General features: G+C 40.7%; 1 protein-coding gene across 1 annotated transcript in view; it reads left to right on the top strand.

Annotated features, from left to right (window-relative positions):
* Window positions 1–20,036, top strand: part of PIEZO2 (piezo type mechanosensitive ion channel component 2) — a 311,773-nt gene that overhangs the window by 281,034 nt on the left and 10,703 nt on the right. The window contains exons 38-48 of the mRNA XM_049830271.1: window positions 737–912; window positions 6,981–7,148; window positions 9,259–9,651; window positions 10,977–11,235; window positions 11,731–11,913; window positions 12,344–12,596; window positions 13,337–13,469; window positions 13,918–14,065; window positions 14,177–14,391; window positions 16,481–16,639; window positions 18,011–18,158. Of these exons, the coding sequence (XP_049686228.1) occupies window positions 737–912; window positions 6,981–7,148; window positions 9,259–9,651; window positions 10,977–11,235; window positions 11,731–11,913; window positions 12,344–12,596; window positions 13,337–13,469; window positions 13,918–14,065; window positions 14,177–14,391; window positions 16,481–16,639; window positions 18,011–18,158 (2,235 nt within the window). The remainder of the gene's footprint in view (window positions 1–736; window positions 913–6,980; window positions 7,149–9,258; window positions 9,652–10,976; window positions 11,236–11,730; window positions 11,914–12,343; window positions 12,597–13,336; window positions 13,470–13,917; window positions 14,066–14,176; window positions 14,392–16,480; window positions 16,640–18,010; window positions 18,159–20,036) is intronic.

Below are 20,036 nucleotides of genomic sequence, written 5' to 3'. Positions count from 1 at the left end.
CCTAAGAACAGGCTATAAAATTCTCAGTTTTATTCTTATGACATGCCTTTAGAATTCTTGATTGCAGTATCATAGCCAGAAAGACTTGATTCTGTGCCCAGATCTGGGCTGACAGTTAATAAAACCATCCTTTCATGAACTTGCTTGATCTTGAAGTCACAGAGAAAGAGTGAAGGTCTTCAGTGTATTTGTCATGGTTTTCCAACTGTATCCATACTTCATGAATAAATTCTTATTTTGGGACACTAATAAAAATCTAGATCAGTTTGTACATGACCTGGTTTCCCTTTTTTTTTTTTTTTTTTTTTTTCTGTTTGAAAAACTGCTACTGACCAGTAATAAGATGTATGATTGTTCTTAGAGTCAGTGCAGCTGTCTAAAAGAGATATCTCAAAAGTTGCTGGAGTATAGGTTGAGCCATGGTCCCAGCCCACACCTCATTTTCATGCTGAATGATCTGCAGTCCACCCAGCAGAGTTTTGCTGGCTATATATAGCCTGAAACTGCTTGCATTGCTCCAGTTCTGCTTGAAAACCCAACACTTTGTGCAGTGGTAATTTAAGTCAGAATCTGACTTGTACTCTGAAAAAGAAACTACTGGTGGGAGGTTATTATTTACTAGGAAGCTGTTTGCACAGTCCTTAGTCTGTTCCATGCCAAATGACTGAAGAAACCAGTCCCTTGAAGAATACATCTCCCCCCTGCCATGTACCTCTACCTCCACTCTCTTCCACAGGGAAACGTTCCAACGCGGGAGAGCATCCATATGTACTACCAGAACCATATGATGAAACTTTCTAAGGAGTCAGGACTGGACTCAATTGATAAAAATCCCGGTCAAGCTTCTGGTTTGCAAGCATCTGAAAGAATGGATAGTTTAGATTCAGCAGCTTCTCGTGACAGTATCTCCAGGTATTGATTTAATTTTATTTTGTGAAAGGTAGAGGGATCATGCAGTAGTCATAATTTTAGATAATGTCTAAGTACTGATGAACTTTCTAATCTATGTTGAATCCTCTTTTTGATTTGTCCATGCCATTTTAATAGCGAAAACTCTGCTATATGTTACTATTCCTTTATAGTGGTGACCTCAGTTGTTGGCTTAACTCCTTTTCCACTGCATGACTACCTCACTGCTTTCTGTTTCCCCTAGAATTAGGAGTCATTGACAGGGGTTCTGATCTTGTAAATAGGAATGGAAAATAAGAGCCTGCTGAGGATGCTTATGGGGTACTGTTGTAGGAATTCCAGCATGGAGTTTGGGGAATGATCATTCATTGTGAATATTTTCTCTTCATAAAATAAATTGTTGTCTGTTGCCCACAAAATAAAAAAAAAGGATTTGTACTGAGAGAGATTTTGGATCTGAGAGAACAAAATGCCCCTCTCATACACATGGGGCAAAGATCATCCAAAGAGCCTGATTTCCTCACTGCTATGATTACAGTCCAGCAGAGCTGCACAGTTTGTGGATCAAATACCCATACTAGTGCAGGAAAACCACCTTCCCCATTCTTTTCTGAAGATGGATGCTCTCAAGTCCCTTGCCAAAATTACTGCGTGCTCCTGCTGCTCCCTGCACAGAGAGGCACACATATTCACTTCCTTCTCTTACAGAGGCAGCCTGTTCCCACCGTGTCCTTGGTGTTCTGGACTTTTAAGAGACTGAAGAAATTGTCCAACCTGAGGGGGAGAAGGGAGGGCTTTGGAAATCCAGCTGTTTCATAATCCTTTACATTCTGTTGTCTCCTGTTCTGCTCTGAAGTGTGGCAGGATCATGTTGTGTTTGATACTCCCAGAAAACTCGGTAGCTTCTGTGTACAGTAAATTATGCTTAGCTTTTACTAACGACATATGGGTAGATGCTAGCAGACTGAAAATAACCAGGGCTTGTCTTCCTTTCTGATGTTATTGAAAAGCAAGTGTAAGACAGTGCTTGTGAGTACTATGCTTCAACAAAATATTCACAAATTGCTCCCCAGGCTGAGCACAAGCCTTGGAGAGGTTCACTCCAGTAAAAACACCGAATCTGAGTGAATCTTTCTCTGTGGCTAGGTACCCAACTAAGCAACACCTTTGTGTTTTGTCTCAAAGTTTTACAGGAGTCAGATGATGTGAGAAAAATGTAAAGCCGAATCCTATTACCAGCTCACTTGGAGCCACTTGGATATCTGCAGGGCAGAATTTAACTCCACAAAGTTCAGTTTCACCTAAAGGAAGAACAGTAATACCAGTCCTGCTTTCATTAAATTGGTTTTGGTCACACTGTTTACTATAGAAACAAAAGAAGTTATCATTATTATACAACCATGTAAGCAAGAATGTTAACTATAAGCAAAAGGAAGCCAATTCCAAAATTAATTATTAAAAAAGACAAATCATGTAGTTACCATGTGTAAATTCTGCCTCTTCGATGAGACAGTATCCAGTGTTGAGCTCCACTTATGTCTTTCTTTCAGAATAACCACCCATTTGTCACCCTGCTTTGAGCATACTTACACATCCAACATCTCTTTTCAAACTCAGAGAATTCAGTGATTCTGTGGAGCTGCTTTGCAACAGAAAAAGTTAAATTTTTCACATGTGTTACTGTCATCTCCGTTTCCTCAGAAGATGTCACAGGACCTATCAACAGAGGAATAGCAAAGGCAGTATTACAACTGATTTCTCTAATCTCAAATTCTCTTTCTGGTAATGAACAATTAAATATTCCTGCACTGAGAGTATTTCCAAATTGTGGACATCTGCTATAATAATAATGACCTGTAATAAGAGGAAGGAAAAATTATTCTGTTGATTGAATGATAATGCCATCTGTTTATTGGGGCACCCTTGCATGTCTCTTCCTGGGATTACAAAAGTGCTTATGAGTTTTTTTAGAAATGTGAAATGTTTTAAACTTCATGTGAGTTTATTGAGTGATTTTTTTCAATTGCCCAAACAAGAGAAGGGGGCATTTTACATTTCAAAGCAATGATTTCCAGTAAATGTAAAAGCAACTAATTAAATCTAAAGCATGCCTGTGATCATGGATCTAGGACTGCAGTGGAAAACTTCTGGGAAGGAGCAGAGGGTTTCTAACCAGCATTCTGGTTATCCTTCTTTGGTTGCCCAAAATGTAAATTCTGTGGTGGACATGAGGTCCATGAGTAAGATGGGCATGACTGGAGGTACACAGGGCTGCAGAAGCACAGAAGCTATTCCATTGTAATAATGGAATATTCCTCAGTACTCAGGACAGGAATTACTGTAGGTATCAGCACAGTGCTCTAAACCCTGGATTTCCAGAGAGAACAGCCCTTCTGATCAGATGCAGGAACTATAAATTTCTTGAGAAGTTCAGGGCTGACCCTTATAAGTCTTAGCCAGGGTTGTTGTTCTTACCCTAGATAAAGCTCTAAAAGGAGTTTTGCAGAGTATCCTTTGTGGGATTTTCTCTTTCAGTAGGGCTGTCATTTATTCTCAGTCATTTTTCTATACAGCAGCTAGAGGTATAATGAGGTATTCGTAATGTAATTGTTTGGTTTCTCTTTATGTATAAATACTGTCACGTATCCTAAAGGCAAAGTGCAAAGTTCAGCAGGAGAAGAGACTGATGTTGATCCTTAACAAGCTCTTCGAAGAGCACCACCAGAAGGGATCAGGAGCTAGCATGGTAGAGCATTTGCTGCCATTTGTTTCCATTTGACTGATGAATTGCTTAGTAAGTTAAACAGCTTGTGAAGGTCAGTAACATGGTTGGGAACTTACTAAAACCAGTTGGCTGCCTTTATGGGACTTAGCCTACAATTATGAAATAGCAGCTAGACGCAGGTCCTAAGCCATATTTCAGAATATCCAAGGTTTTGTATCCAGCTCAGTTTGTGTAATTTCTGTCCATCACAAATAAAGTATTCAGCTCCCAACTCGACCTGTGTGTAGGCTTTTATAGGGGCTGCAGGTGGGAGCCCCTGACCCTCCTGTAAGAGTGGACATACAAATGCAGTCAGGGTGTTAACAGACACCACTTTTCAGCTGTTCTTCCCTCACCAGGTGGGAGAATAGGGCTTGAGGCAGGGAGTACTGGAGAAGTAATGTTTGCCTTGGGAGGCAGGAGAAAAGAGGAAAGGAGAGTCCCAGTTTGGGGCTGGATCTGGGTCTGATTTAGGAGCGTGAATGATAGGAAATGTTTGGGATCTTTGCTTGCAGGTGTGGGGAGTGTAATAGTTCATAAAGGTAACGCCAGTCAGTAACTAGCCCGTGGACAGAAAAAAACCCAAAATTTGTAAGTCACCCCTTAAACTAATAAACTCTCTGGGAAGGGTAAATTTGTTTAGCAAAAAGGAAGTCAATAAAGTAAGAAATTTATCGCTCACCAAGGATAAAAACATCTCTGCTATATATATCCCCATTTGAAATGGATACCCGATCAACTTCATATAAAATGCTTGAACTCGGGGCTTTTAATGAACATTCAATTTAAAATACCTAGTCCTTGAATGATTTCAAGAAGCTAATGCTTTTCAAGGTCTCCAAGGACACAAATCTGAAAAGTCACTCAGGAAGATATGCTTGGATTAAATTTATGTGATAGTCAATGGCTGAGTCAACATCAGCTTTGCCAAGTGTAAATCTCTCCACTTTATTGACGTTCTCATTTCCTCCATGTTCGGAAGCATGTTCCTAAAGTACATAAGGAGTATACAGACTGTGCTACAGGTGTCATCTCATACACATCTAACATTCAAGGATACAGAGCGGCTACTCAGTCAATAATTCTTCTGATGATTCATCCTTCATTAAAAACAGCTTTAAACCAAATTATTGCAGGCACTCCATCTGGGCAAATGTTTTTATCTATTGGGATTAATAGATGTTTTTCCTTTGAGTTTTCTGGGACCCAGGTCAGAACTTAGGTGTTTTAGAGGGCAGCTGGCATATGTTTCTTCCATTGAAAATATATGAACAGGCATTTGCTACTTTGATTTCAACAGCTGCTCTGCTTAAGGCCCTTGGAAGGTTCCCTTTGAACTATGTCTGCATATAAAATACTTCAACACCTTAGTAAGAGGTGTTGCTCTTGAAAAGAATAAACTCAGCCCTTGAGATGTAAAATAACATGGGGATAACATAGCACACAGACAGAAAGGTAACCTGCAATAACAGATCGTCCACTTGCTGCCATTTCCCTATATTTTAGCACGAAAACCTCACCGACAGTACAACTGCCTGGCTGTTCTCCATGGGTGTATGTGCAAAAGGAAACCTCCTCCCTCATGACCCCCTGTCATGTCAGTAACACGGAGCTCCGACTGATTCCCATGCTGCTGAATCAGGCCTCGAGGGTAGATCTCCGGCGCCTGCAGGAAGCGGCATTTGGTTCTTCACCAAACCCTTGCACCACGCAGAGGGCCCTCCAGGTTTTGCTGGAGGGTGCTTGTGTGCCTTTACGCACATGCAGAAGTAATGAAGTGGCTTGTAAAGGGTCTTGGCCAAATGAACTGGCAGGACAGAGGTGCCCCTGCCATTAATACTGTTTCTAGGGAAAGTATTTCACAATACCTTTGGTATGTTGGTGATACTTTTCTTCTACTCAAAGACCAAAGTATGCTTGTAGCCTCAGCCCGTTCTGTCAAAAAAGACCATTAGTGAGCGTAGGCCTAAGAATAACTGCTTCTTCGCTCCACGTATTTTGCTGTTTTCCTCCCCATTTTCCTTAGGGCAATAATTGCAAACTGTCACTTCATGCCAGCAGATCTTTTTCCTCACTTCAAGCTAGCAAGACCAAAGTAACGCAGCAAATGCCATTGCACTTCCCTTCTGACCTCTTTTCCAATTCTCTGTGCCCTTGGACAAACATAATGCTTGCCAAGGAAGCAAATCCCCTGCTGCTCCTGCTCAGGTGTAACATAGATGGACTCAAAAGAAGAAAAGTAGAGCGTAAATCCTGGGGTTTGGGACCCTTTCTTCTCTCATTCTGTGTGAGAGACTCAGGCAAATCACTGCATGTGTTAAAACACCAGGTCCCTCAACTTATTTCATAGGCATTTGTGTTTTTCAAAGATTTTTACAAGAAAAATAATTCTTTTGCCTACCATATGTCATTAATGTATTTACTTCTTTCCTGTTGCTATGTTATATGCTTGTATTTAATAATGTACTTTCTTTCTCGTAACTCATCCAGTTCTTCTTTTCTCCAGTAACACATAAATGCTCAATGTATGGTGTATGTCTCTGGTGTCCTGTTGTATTTGATAAGTGAAAGGAGATAAGGGTTTATTATATTGTTCTTTCTTTCAAGACGTGCATGTTACCTATTTTGAAATAGTTTTTAAGCTGTGATTGTAATAATGATATCTTCTGGAAAGAATCATCAGGGCTTACGACTAAATATCAAAATAAAAGCCATCCCATGCAGAGCAGGTTATATTTGGCATGCATCTACTGGCTAAGAAACATATCCGATTTGGCTCTTTGGTTTGGAAAGAGGATTAGCCAATGTCTGACAGCTATTTTTCTATTTGTGGAATATGAACTTATTCAGTTTTAAGGGCTTTTTTTAGGAAATTGGCTTGTACCTGTGTAAAAAGGTTCAGCACAGTATATCATAAATAAAATAGAATTTGTGCAGAGAAGGTCACTTCCCAAAACATTTTTGTGGAATTTGGAAATTTCAGGAGGAAACAAAGAAAATAAAACCTCACATATGTAAGTTGGTGCCCCTGGAAAGCAAGTAGAGCATTGTGTTTGTTTCGTATCTCTTTGAATAGTGAATAGATGGTTGTTAGCCTTCTATAGCCCCTATATCAATATGACCACGAGCAATCTGTGCCTAGAAATGTGTTTACATGGTGACTCTAAACAAATCCTTATCTTCTCTCTGAACCTTTTTTCTCTGTGTCAGTGTTTTGCTGCATGGCAAGCATATTTGTTTACTGAACCATGTGTATAGTAGTATCATTTGTATTTAACACTATCTTTATAACTGTTTGCGCTGCTAGCTGCTACACTGAAGCAACCATGCTGTTCTCAAGGCAGTCAACCCTTGATGATTTAGATGGACCAGACACTGTTCCTAAAACAAGTGAGCGCGCTCGACCTAGGCTTCGTAAAATGCAGAGCATGGATATGTCCTCCTCATCAGCTGACAGTGGCAGTATAGTGTCAAGGTGCTTAACTCATGCATGCTTTGTTCACTCATTTACCCATACCGTTATACTTACTGCAGGGTACAGAAATTTGCATTTGCAGATATGTGGTGTACAGAGTGGTTGCATGGTTAATGGAAGCTTTACTCCCCTCTGTGTTGTGGCACAATTCTGAGGTTCAAAGTCAGGGTTATAATCTAGGACTCATTTGCTGCTTCACTTTTTATTCTGTTTTTTGTTTTGTTTTTGTTTTTCATCCTTAATTCATGTGGTTTTAAAAGTTGTTCCATTACATTACACTGGCTGTCTAAAACCAGGCTGAAGTCTGTATTTATTCATCTAAAAAAGAATCTGATTTTCAGACTTAGCAAGCTGCTAGTTGTTCTTATTAAGACTGGAAGCTGGAAGTGAAGTTTCTCAGCTAATCAGTTATTCTAAATATGGACTTAGATGTCTAATTTTAGAAACTAAGATAGGCAAACATTGGCCCGGCTCTTTCAATTTTTAGTTTTCCCCATATAGGAAAGATTGCTAAATATGTTTTGATTACTTTACCATTGATTTACAGTCTATGAGGTGTTGGAATTAAGAACGGGAAAAGAGCTATGAAAAGATAGTGAATAATATTAATATCCAGTGCAAGAGCGAACTGTTGAGAGCCATTCACTCACTATTTAGCAGGTAAAACCCAGGGTTTATATGACATTGGGAAACAGTGTTTCAACTAGTATTATAAATATTATAAATATGAAACTGTATGGTATATTAGATCATTCTTTTTCAGCATTTAGTGTCTTAACAAATTTATGGTGTTGATCAGTTTTGAAATGATGGGATTATATGGTTTTGTGCATTTCAGCCAGGATGAGTGCTACTGTGAATCATCAAAAGACATCCTCATAATAGTGTTACAAGTTCTAGTTAAAAGTCTGCTAGAAATAAAGTGATCTAATGTAGCTACAGTAAGTTTGAAAGCAGTGTGAAAGAAAAAGAGGTGGGACTTAATTTTTAATTTTGGCAGGAGATGGTAGTACCAGCTGGCTTTGCCAGTGCCAGTTTTCTTTAAAAGGTTATACTTTAGGTGAAAACATGGCCCCGTTCATTTCATAGGAGATATGTAAAATCTCATTTCGTCTCTGTTGAGATACAAGAACACGTGGCCAACAAAAGACACTAAGTTGATACCTATTGTCTAACCTATGGAGAAGGACTGGAATGGAGACTAAAAAGAGAGTGATGTTCGAGGGGAGAGGTGAAAAAATACTTGTAAGTGATGAAAAGGGTAAAAGCAAAGCCAAGAAAATATTTTTAAAATTATGGTGTCCAGATTCCCATCTGGAGTCATCAAGCTGCATGAATTTACATCAGCTGAGACTGTTGCAGAGCACAGAGCATTAAAAGAGAAAGTGATTATGGACATGCAAAGCTGAGAGTAAGCAAGCTGAACAAGCAGAGAACTGAACACAGTGAATAAGAACAGTTGAAAAAGAAAATAGGTACACACAGAAGAAAAGCAGGCAGGTAAGGTAAAAAGGAAGACTGTATTGAAGAACATAGGGCAATCTAAAGGTAAGAAAGATACCTGTTACTGGAACAGTTTTGTAATCTGGATTATATTTCTCCATGTTAGCAATTTACTTGTTCTTTTGTTTGGAATCAGAGTTGATGGGTGTGTTCAGCTCATGTTCCAGTTGTATACAGCACCCATACGGTGGTTTTTAAAAGCACCGTGTTTAGAAGGAACTCCATGGCTGCCTATCATTCACCATGGAGCATGCTTTAAACAGATGTAAGAGCAAGTCCTGATTCTGGTCAGAAACTGCTTGAACTACATGCAGAAAGTTAGTGTAGTTTCTCTTGATGCTTATATTAATTTGCCCTTTGCTGGTGTGAAAAGAGTGAATCACTGTGAGTTCAGTGGGATGTCGTTCAGGGGGTGGATGGACCCAGATGGTCCATCTGTGTAAGTGGAGATCATGATGATGTATTTCCTACCAGATTATATGAACTTTGAAGGCCTGGGAATGCAGTGGGGTTCCTCAGCTGTCTACATAATGGTACAATTAGCAAATTTGCTTGGTGGTGACCCTTGTAAGCCTCAACTCTCTCTCTCTTCATCCGTCCCCAACAGTGAACCTACACAGGTCACCATGCTCTATTCTCGTCAGGGGACAACAGAAACCATTGAGGAGGTAGAAGGGGAGCATGAAGAGGAAGGAGCTCCCTCTGCATCAAGGCCGGAGGAAGAGGAGGTGGAAGATTATAGCCTGGGTTCAGAAGGAGCTGCATATACTCCCGACACCGATGTGCCATTGTACTCCACTGTGGATAGCAATGCAGAAGCTCCACCTTCCTATAGCAAAGCTGTCAGCTTTGAACACCTACCCTTTGGCTCCCCAGATGACTCAGCTGGTAAGAGCCTCATGATGGTGAGCCCAGACGACAGTCGGACGGACAAACTTAATGATACGATTCTCCCTCCATTGACGCACGAGCTAACAGCTAGTGAGCTGCTTCTGAACAAGTAAGGACCTTCGACAAGGAAAGATTGTTGGTCCCAGTCTGTGAAGTTTTGTCATTACTTTGGGGGTTTTTTGTCTCAGAACCAGCCTACAGTTTCCGATACAGACCTAGTACTAAGTTTGATTTAAGGGAAGAAGCTCATTTCCTGTGTAGTTGTTCTAATTACAGATTTCTAAACTGATTCAAATTCCTGTTGGAAGGAATCTCCGCTTTCTCCCCAGATACCATACCTAACTGTTCCAATTAGCATCAGATTTCTGTGCTGCAATTGTCATGGGGTCAAGGGATTTTTCTAAATATTCCTGGTGGAGAGGGCTTCTCTTCTCCAGGCAACTGTGATTTCAGATACATTTCCTCCAGGACTATCTGGGAAAATGTTTCTCTTTTAATTATTTTGGATTACTATAAGGGAACCTCTGACCTTTGGCAGAGTTTTTTGTTTAAGCCAGTAGGAGCTGACCACCTTGCTAAGTACTTTCATAAGGGATAGGATGCTCCCCTCTTTGCCCCTCAGCAGCACAACCAGCGTTGAGGTGGGGATGGTGCTGCTGCTCTTCTTCCTCTGCTTTCCAGCCTGGCTGAGCTAGCGGAGAGCTTCCCAGAATGCAAGGACAAAATCTTAAACCACAGAAATGCCTTTCAGCCTGACTGCATCTGGAGAGAGAGAGGCTGTGCAGGTCTGACTTTGTAGATGCAGTGTCTTTTCTTCTGGTTTTCCATAGTAATTTCTGCTTTTCAGTGAGGTCTCTTCTCAGGCCACGGCATCTTTATGGAAAGCAAAGAGAATTGTGAATGTATGTGAAAGTCACATAATGATTTCTTGCAGCCTTTTATATTTATTTGAGTTAGGTAAAGGGGGGAAGGGCATTTATTAGGTTCTAATCTTATGTCACAGGACTATTCATAACATACGTCTCCTGGCGGACCTCTGGAGTTTCTCCAAATTCCCACCCGTGTTGATAAATCAGATATGAATCCAGACAGGGCCCCACCAGCGTGGTGTGATTTACATAAGATACATTGGTAGGGCAACTGTAGGAAAGTGATGCTTATAGAAGTTCTTGGGCCAGGCTGATTCTGTGGGTAAATTAAAAAACAGCAGAACAGTGCTTCTAGTTATTTTGCCTGAAATTCTTGTTTTCTGAGCTTTGATTCAGGCTATTTAATACCATATAATACCAAAAATACCAAATCCTTTTTTTTTTTTTTTCATTGAACTCAGCAGCAGAATTGTACACTTTTTCAAAAGGAAAAATAGTAGTAATTTAAAAAGCAGGTCTTGTGAAATTAATTTTCATTTCATTTATGGTACTGTGCTCCTCACAGGATGTTTCATGATGATGAGCTGGAGGAGTCAGAGAAGTTCTATGTTGGTCAGCCTCGAGTCTTGCTTCTTATTTATGCCCTGTACAATACGCTGGTGGCCCGCTCAGAAATGGTGTGCTATTTTGTGATCATCCTTAACCACATGATCTCTGCCTCCATGATAACCCTGGTGCTTCCCATCCTTATATTCCTTTGGGCCATGCTGTCTGTTCCTCGGCCAAGCAAACGTTTCTGGATGACAGCCATTGTCTACACTGAGGTATGCTGCTGTTTTTACAACCCCATTTCTAACCCAGAAAAGTCAAGTTGTAACCTTTGCATGGTCTCTTTTTTGGTTTTGATCTCTGGGACCAGGGGCCTTTGGCCCTTCATATTAATATAAATATTTGCTGAAGTCCTCAGCAATTTCTGTGGTATGAAAAGGTCTTGTTTGTGTTTTTCTTCATTGCAATGAGCAATATCCTTCCTGACATGTAAAGCAGTTATCACAAGAACAGACAGTTTGCAAACAGCTACTATATAATTGGTAATTAAGAGACAGTATACACTGCTTGTGGTATCTCGGGTACCACTGAGCATCATCTGTTGGTAAATGTTGACTGACCTTATTACTGAGGCAATATGAACTGTTGTTCCTCTGTAGCAATTAATATGTTTGTTTATCTTCTCATAAAACTGTCAAAGTAGTCATATTTCTGCCCTCTTAATGTCACATGCTTATAAAACACCCCAAGTGTGTTGTGTTTCTGAACAGGTGGCCATTGTCATCAAGTACTTCTTCCAGTTTGGCTTCTTTCCTTGGAATAAATATGTGGATTACACAAAAGATAAACCTTACCATCCACCCAATATTATTGGCATTGAGAAGAAAGAGGGTTATGTGCACTATGATCTTGTTCAACTCCTTGCTTTATTCTTCCACAGATCCATTTTAAAGGTAATCTGAGTACATGTAGTTTCTTACTTCATATTTAATTTTTAGTTTTAATTTTTTTAGTCACTCACGTGATACAGGAAAGTCATTCATTTGGATATTAAGAAAAATTTCTTCACTGAAAGGGTTATCAAGCATTGGAACAGGCTGCCCAGGGAAGTGGTTGAGTCACCATCCCTGGAGGTATTTAAAAGATGTGTAGATGTGGTACTTAGGGACATGGTTTAGTGGTGGACTTGGCAGTGTTAGGTTTACAGTTGGACTCAGTGATCTTAAAGGTTCTTTCCAACCTAAACGATTCTGTGATTCTATGATATCCTAACACAATGAATTTGTCTTCCCCCTTGTGAACACATGACTGAGCTTAGCAATGCCTGTGATAAATACTGTGACAGAAATACAAGGTTGAAATGCTCTCTTCTTTTTCTACTAGTGCCATGGATTATGGGATGAAGACGAGAAAGGGGACAGCTCCAGTAATAAAGAGGATACTGATGATGAGCTGTCTCTGACAGGCGGCAGGAGAGACTCTTCTGCCTCTTTGAAATCTGTCAATCTTGCAGCATCAGTGGAGTCTATCCATGTCCACTTCCCCGAGCAGCAGACCGCCATCAGGAGGAAGAGCTCTAGCAGCGTATCACAGCTTTCACACAGGTCCAGCCTCTCCTCACACAGATCTAAGAGAGGTAAATGTCATGGCATTTCTGGGATTTGAAGAGCAATCATCCATTTCCCATAGGATCATCCCGCTGAAACCTTGTGCCAGTTGCTGTGGAGATCCCAGAGGCTACTGAATGCTGCTGCTCCTCAGTGAGGAAATAGGATATGAACCAAAGTATCTTCACGTTTGAACACACTCCAAGCCTTCTTAAAGTTCAAATGGAGAGCCATAATTTGTGATTCACTATGTTTTTAAAATGATGTTATCCAAAAGTTCTGAAAGGAATGCTTAGTGTGGCCCAGATCCAGAATTTCTGGTTCAGCATAATCTCCAGCTAGAGGGAATGCAAAGCATGTGTATTTTTCATAACTACATTTGATGATACTTGAAATGAGAAAAAGGATTGATTAGGTATATTGAAACAGATTACTTACCCCATCTTGTAAAAAGGACAGGCTTACTCTAGCCTGAATGTATATATTACCAATTGAGATGACTGAGTCAGATCAATCAAATACTTGCCTTTATCGCTAGTCTTCTCTTTTTATAGTTATTAATCAAATTTTGATATGCCAGTGATTAAACCTTTAGTGGATGCTCTCAAGATTTTATCATATTGGAAAAGAGCATAAGAATTCATTTCAAAGCTTCTATCAAATGTGGAACTTATATACGGGATGGAAGTCTCAAGGGTTATTACTTTCTAGTTTGTGTATTTAAACTTTGATTTTTAATTAGCTTCTCTTTCCCTCCCTTTTTTTTCAGGAAGTACCAGTACACGAAACAGCAGTCAGAAAGGAAGCAGTGTGTTAAGCATCAAGCAAAAATCTAGAAAAGAGCTTCTTATGGAAAAGTTTCGAGAACAAATGATCAAAGCCAAGGCCTTTACAATTAAAAAGTGAGCAACGTGAGGAGTCACGTGGGTTTGGGGGGAGGTTCCAAACAGTAAAGCAATAAAACAGCATTTTAAAGAGAGCAGGTTACTCCTGTTTATTCAAGGGGATGAATGGGTACGTGTACAGTTCATTGTATGCAGATGCTTTCACTCTAAGTCCCACCAGCTGAAATTCAGACAATCAGCAGTTGTTCAAATGGCATCTTCCTGATAAAAAAGCTAAATATCCTGTGTGATCTTTGTTGGCTATGCATATTTCTACTGTACAAATTCTATTACAGTGGTTTAGAAGCAATCAGAACAAGGGACTGGTATCTGTGAAGGCGTGTGAAGGGTGTCAGAGTAGATCTTAGATATCTTTAGAAACATTGATCATACCACGCCCAGCCATTCTTTTCTTCAGTGCAAGTGACAGTGTTGTTAAATCACATTGCGGTCTATGTTTTTTTAGGACTCTTCAGGTGTACGTGCCCATCAGACAGTTTTTCTACAATCTTATTCATCCAGACTACAGTGCAGTGACTGATGTGTATGTGCTGATGTTCCTCGCAGATACAGTGGACTTCATCATCATTGTGTTTGGATTTTGGGCTTTTGGGGTATGTCACAGAGGCATCTATCTGTAAATCCTCAGTAGGACTTACATGCTGTAGATGCTAAGTATCATGTGTCTTCCTTCCTCAACCACTCTGTTGTATTTTCCTTTTCAGAAACACTCTGCAGCAGCAGATATCACCTCTTCATTATCAGAGGACCAGGTGCCGGAGGCATTTTTGGTGATGGTCCTCATTCAGTTTGGTACCATGGTGGTAGATCGAGCACTGTACCTCAAAAAGACTGTCATGGGAAAGGTCATCTTCCAGGTCATCCTTGTTTTTGGAATACATTTCTGGATGTTCTTTATCTTGCCTGGAGTGACAGAAAGGTATAACCCTTATAATCAGACAGTATGGGTGGAATATGGATGCTCTATCAAGTTGTTTGTATTTAAATTTGAGATGGTTATAACTCAGCTTTGGAATCATGAACAGGTTTCTTCTTGGTCTCATTTCTAAGCAGAATGTTGGAGTGCCTTTCCACAGCAATAACTGTGGCCAACATAAGTTTGAGGAAGAATTAATTATGTAAGTATGTACAGAAATATTCCCAACTTAGGCTAAAATGCAAGCAGGGGAAAGAGAACTTGCCTGTAATTGAATTATTAGAGCCCTCAGCTGAGACAATGTTGGCCTCTGATTTGGTTCCCTACTCCTAAGACTGCTGCACACTGGCTTAGAAGAGTGAGTAGAAAATGTCTCTCTCAGAGTAACTTACAATTTAGCACTTTCCTGGAATGTGTGAACTGTGGATTTAAATCTCCTTAGACTGAGGAATGTCTAAAACCCATGTCTCTTCTGAAAAGCAACAGTTCTCCTCCCCTGCTCCTGCCACATGGGTCTGGAGGCGATGTGGAGGTGGTCACCTGCTGCGTGAAATCTGGTATCACATCCCTGGTCAGGCTCACTCCCAAATCTAACATTTCTCCTTACATGGCTCAAGGCAGTTACCACCTCAGTCTGCACTGCAGAGGTGGTAAGGTTCTCTCTCTAGTGCTTGGCTAACTCCATTCTTAGGACTTAAAGTATTTACCTCACTCCATTGACTATACAGGGAAATTGAGTGTGTCACCTGGGCACATCACACTTTATTAACAGTCAAGTTCTTTTACTGGGAAAAAACAAAATACATGCAGAGTGTAAAGAAAGACTGAAAGGTCTCATTTCCTCTCAAAACCAATTGTTTTATTTTTCCTCAGTGCAGTAGTAATTGTGCCTCAACTTGGAAAAGAAGAGCATTTTTCAAGTGGATGTCCTATCTACTGCACATTGAGAATTGATGCAAAACTTCTGGCTTTATTTGGTCACTTGAAAGGCAGTAAAATCATTTTGACTTCTTCTGTGCTTTTATGAAATTTATATCAAGTTGTTAATCTCAAATCTGCATCAGAAACCTCCTGTGTTCCTTCTAAGTCAGGCTGATTCTTAGAAGCCCCTGCAAACTTCTTAATGAAAATAGGTTTGCGGGATGTAATTGAATATTGGATCATGTCTGGCTCACAAATTCCACCCATCATGAGGCATCTCCTGCAGTTCCACCATGCTGCTGAACTGCAGTTGGACATGGCACTTGTTCACCAAGGTGGTCAGGGGGATGGAGCACCTGACGTGTGAGGGGAAGTTGAGGGAACAGGGTTAGCTCAGTCTGGAGAAGAGAAAGGGAAGAGCTGTCTTCAGCTACCTATCAAGAGGGCATTGAGAAGCTAAGCTCTTTTCAGATAGGCCACAAGTTAGAAAAAAAGGAAATTCCAGTTAGGCATGAAAAATCTTTTCACCATGATGGTAGTCAAACACTGGAGCAGGTTGCCCAGGCAGGTTGTGGGATCTCCCTCTTCAGAGATATTCAAAACTCAACTGGACAGGTGCCTGAGCAATTTGATGTAATTAGACCTGATTCAAGCAGGGGAGGGTGAAAAAGATGATCTTCGCAGATCGCTCCAACTCCAATTCCTGTATGAGTTCATGGCCGTGGAGGTGCCCCCATGAACACAAATAGCCATTAAAGCTGCCGAGATTCAGTCCGGGTGCCAGCCCTCTCAAAAGCCAGGCAAAGCACTGTCTACCCAGGGCTCACAGAGGTATGTGCCATCGTAGGGGCTGAGGGCAGACTGTGTTGGGCAGCAGGACACTTCCAGCCTCCAGAGGGAGAGGGCACTGCCCAGAGCCTCCACTCTTCAGGAAGCCTATTTCCAGTCTCTGCCCTGTGACCCTGAGGTGACAACAGATGCTGTTTATAGACTTTCTCATCCAGCATCTTTCAAATACTGTTTTAACACTGCAGTGGGGTAAGAAACTAAGGGCTTTTTCACAGGATCTCAGGAGAGGGAAACTGCCAGGAGCACAAAACATTTCAAGCTAATTTGGTCATACACAGATACAAAGCTCATCATTTTCCTTTATCTGTCTTTTCCATTACAGGAAATTTAGCCAGAACACAGTTGCTCAGCTCTGGTATTTTGTGAAATGTGTTTATTTCGGCTTATCAGCATATCAGATACGCTGCGGATATCCAACTCGTGTTCTTGGCAACTTCCTCACAAAAAGTTATAACTATGTCAACCTGTTCTTATTTCAAGGGTAAGTCTAGACCTACTGCCCTCCTCCTTTCTTTCGTGAAATAAGGATCTGTTATCATGAGATGTTGGGGTTATTCATGTCTTCTTTTCACAGCCTGCTGGAAATGAGACAGTAGATTTTGTACAGCACACTCTGTATATGCCGTATGTCCCCTGTAGTCCACAAAAAAGTCAATTTCAGGAATGCAAATTTCAGAAAAATCAGTCCCCCACTCTGAATCCAGAAGCCTGACATACCAGTCAGCCATTAAGGTCCCTATGGAAGAGGCATTTTTAATACTTCTAAGAAATCACTTCTGTGAACAGATAGGGGCTACACATTGTGCTAGAAAACAGGTAATGTTATTTGCACCGCAGTCCTAAAAAGTAGTAAAAGGCATCAAATCACAAAGAGATCTTTGGAGCAGGTCTACAGGCTGTACTCAGCAGGTGAGAAGAATAAAGTGAAAGACAATACACGTGGGAAACAAGAGCTATGCATCAAAGAATGTTTCCTCTGTGTATCTTTTGAGAAGTGCTGCACATTTGAAACCTTTCAGGAGTTAGGAGTGTTAGTGCAAGTAACAGGCACAGCGTCACCTCGGAGTGAAAGGTGGTGTTAAGGAGGCATACCCCACCCTCCACTTACGCTGTTACCATGATATTGTGATTAAGCCAGTTCAGAGTGTAGACGTATTTCACAGAAAAGCTGAAATAATTTCAGCCTTTTCCCAATATTTTCAGTATGGGCTTATTGCATTCCAGTAGGAAAAGTTACAGAAAAAAGCTTTCTTCACATGAAATCACCTTTGTGACCTGGCCAAGCAGAAAAATTTGGGACTAGTAAAGGGAGTGATGCACTTTGAACAGCTGCTATATGCATGTTGGTTTCCTGTTAGCCCACTTTCTGCTGCTGCTTAATCCTGAGTCATAAAACCCAATTCCATATGCAGCCGAGGACTGCCCACCTACTGCAAAGAAGCCATGCACCACTTGTTGTAAGGAGGTATAAAACAAATTCCTAACATCCTGTGGAAAAGATGTTCCTCTACTCAGCTCCCAGGTCAGAGGAATGTGGGGATACAAGGAAGTGTCTCTTGTACCATTTCATCAGTGGCTCAATCACAGTTATTGGGCATAATGTTGTAAAAGCATGTTTATGGCCTGACAAGGAGGTCTAGAGGAACATGAACTATGGCAAAAGACACCACCCTCAGACCATCAGTACTAGCTGTGCAATCTTGGGATATGATTGTATTTATTTTTGCAAAATCTCCCACTAAACTGTCTTTTAACATTGGCTTAGTTCTCTTTCTTGTCATATATGCACTTACTGTGGTCATCTAATGTGATCCCCATTTCTGATGAGCTACCTGCTGTGGTCTCCCTTCAGGTTCCGCCTAGTTCCGTTTTTGACCGAGCTGAGAGCAGTAATGGACTGGGTTTGGACTGATACCACTCTCAGTCTTTCCAGCTGGATCTGTGTTGAAGATATCTATGCTCATATATTCATCCTGAAGTGTTGGCGAGAGTCAGAAAAAGTAAGGAAGCCCCATATGAGTGATCCGGGCCTCCTCTCCCCCATGCAGAACTGAAGAGAAATAATCATGAGTCCCTAAACAATTGGGAAATCCACCATAAAGACAGTTTGTTAGAAGATACACCTGGTGTTTATGTTCAGAAATATTCAGACTATTGGGTACTTTTATGTTAGTTGGCAGTCGCCGCCAGTGAAATTTCAGATGGCTTCTCTTTTGTGCCTAGCTGATTTTTCCACCATTAACGTGAGCTCTACAAGCATGTGCCTGCTAGCTTAATTGCATGCCTGAATTTCAAGGCTGGGGTTGAAAGTCCTGGTATTCATACAGGCTCACTTTGTCCATAACAACTAAATGAGTAACTCACAGTAGCAGGGAAGCTGTGGCTGAAGAGAAAGGTCAGGAGAAGGAAGAGCTTGTGCCTCTACAGTGTAGGTCCCAGGGACACCTGGTTCCTGTAACTGCAGAGGGAACTCAGCCGGCTCCTTTATCTTGGGAGAGCCCCTGCACATCCTGAACTGAACTGCAAGCCAGATAAACCCACCATTTGTCTGACTGAATTTCAGTCTCTTTAAGTCATTTAAGCTTCAGTTCAAATTAAACTTGCAAATTCTGGAGTCTTTATAACCGCTATAAAGATTGCAACCATATGCTGGCTTATTTTGCCAATTTGAAAAAGAAATTAAGCATTCTTCTAAGAGTGACCCAACCAGTCAGAAATTGTACATCTGCAATGAAACAGCTGTATTTTTAAGTGTTACTGACGTATTTCTACTTTTATTATAATCCTGTCTCTTAATGGCAATTACTTTCCAAGTGTGTCACTTAGATTAACTCAGAGCTGAAGTGCACACAAATCTTGTATATAGGCTTTTTCTGTATGACTTCCATTTCAGCCTTGAATGGAGTGTCATCAGAGGCTTCAGGAGCCAGTGAAATAATAATCCAGTTCCACTTTGACTGTCCGTCTCACTGCATTTTTTTATGCTACAACAGGATCACTCTGCATCATGTGTAGCATCGATCTGACATGGGAAGATTTCCACATCTAAGCTAGCATGTGTGTGCTAATGCCATGTAGCAAAATAACCCATGACTTTATGAGTGTTGTTCCAGGTACTTTCATTGTCTCCATCCCTCTCTCACACTGAGTGGTATGCCTAAGTACTTTGACTGCTACAGGCTCTCTGAGCTGTTCTGTAACATCATTAAAGGTGCCTGAACTAATCTCATACAGACAACTAATCTACCCCTGGTGATCTTGATATGATATTTTAATGAAAACAGTATTCTGTAGTGCAAGACAAATGACTTGATACCCTGCTTTTGAAAAGTAACTAATTTGTTTTAAATATAGCATTGTATTACAAATTTAATATTCTCCTAGGGCTTTATGGATTCGTGTTGTAAAGCAAGAACAATTTCCTGAAAGCCAGATTCCTGGCGTGTGTTTGAGGTGCAGTGCAATACAATACATCTTTATTTTGCACATGCAGTATGCAGTGCATGAAAGACAGGATCCTAAAACACTGTGCAGAGTTAAATCCTGTAAGAGAATACACCAAAACAAATTAGAGTGCTGGTAAGGCATTTTACAGGAGGGTGAAGCTATTGAAGCATTCAATCATGAGGCCAATAATGGAGGGCGGGAGTTATGGACAAGGCAGAAGAGACGTACCGTGTGATATGCTTTGAAAAGAGAAGGATAAAAGCAAAGTCACTTGTGGTCTCAGAAACTAAGAAAGGGAAGGATGTTACATCAGCAGTGTCAAGACTTTAGGAACAGCAACAAAACTTTAAACATTATTTAAATACAGTTGGAGTGGGATTCACAAGAAACAGATTAGATCAAGCCATGAACAACTCTTAGAAATACTGTCT

Source organism: Accipiter gentilis, chromosome 27 (assembly GCF_929443795.1).
Source record: "Accipiter gentilis chromosome 27, bAccGen1.1, whole genome shotgun sequence".
Classification (NCBI taxonomy): Eukaryota; Metazoa; Chordata; class Aves; order Accipitriformes; family Accipitridae; genus Astur; species Astur gentilis.
The sequence above is the reverse complement of the archived record's forward strand: the minus strand, read 5'-3'. Positions and strand labels throughout refer to the sequence as shown.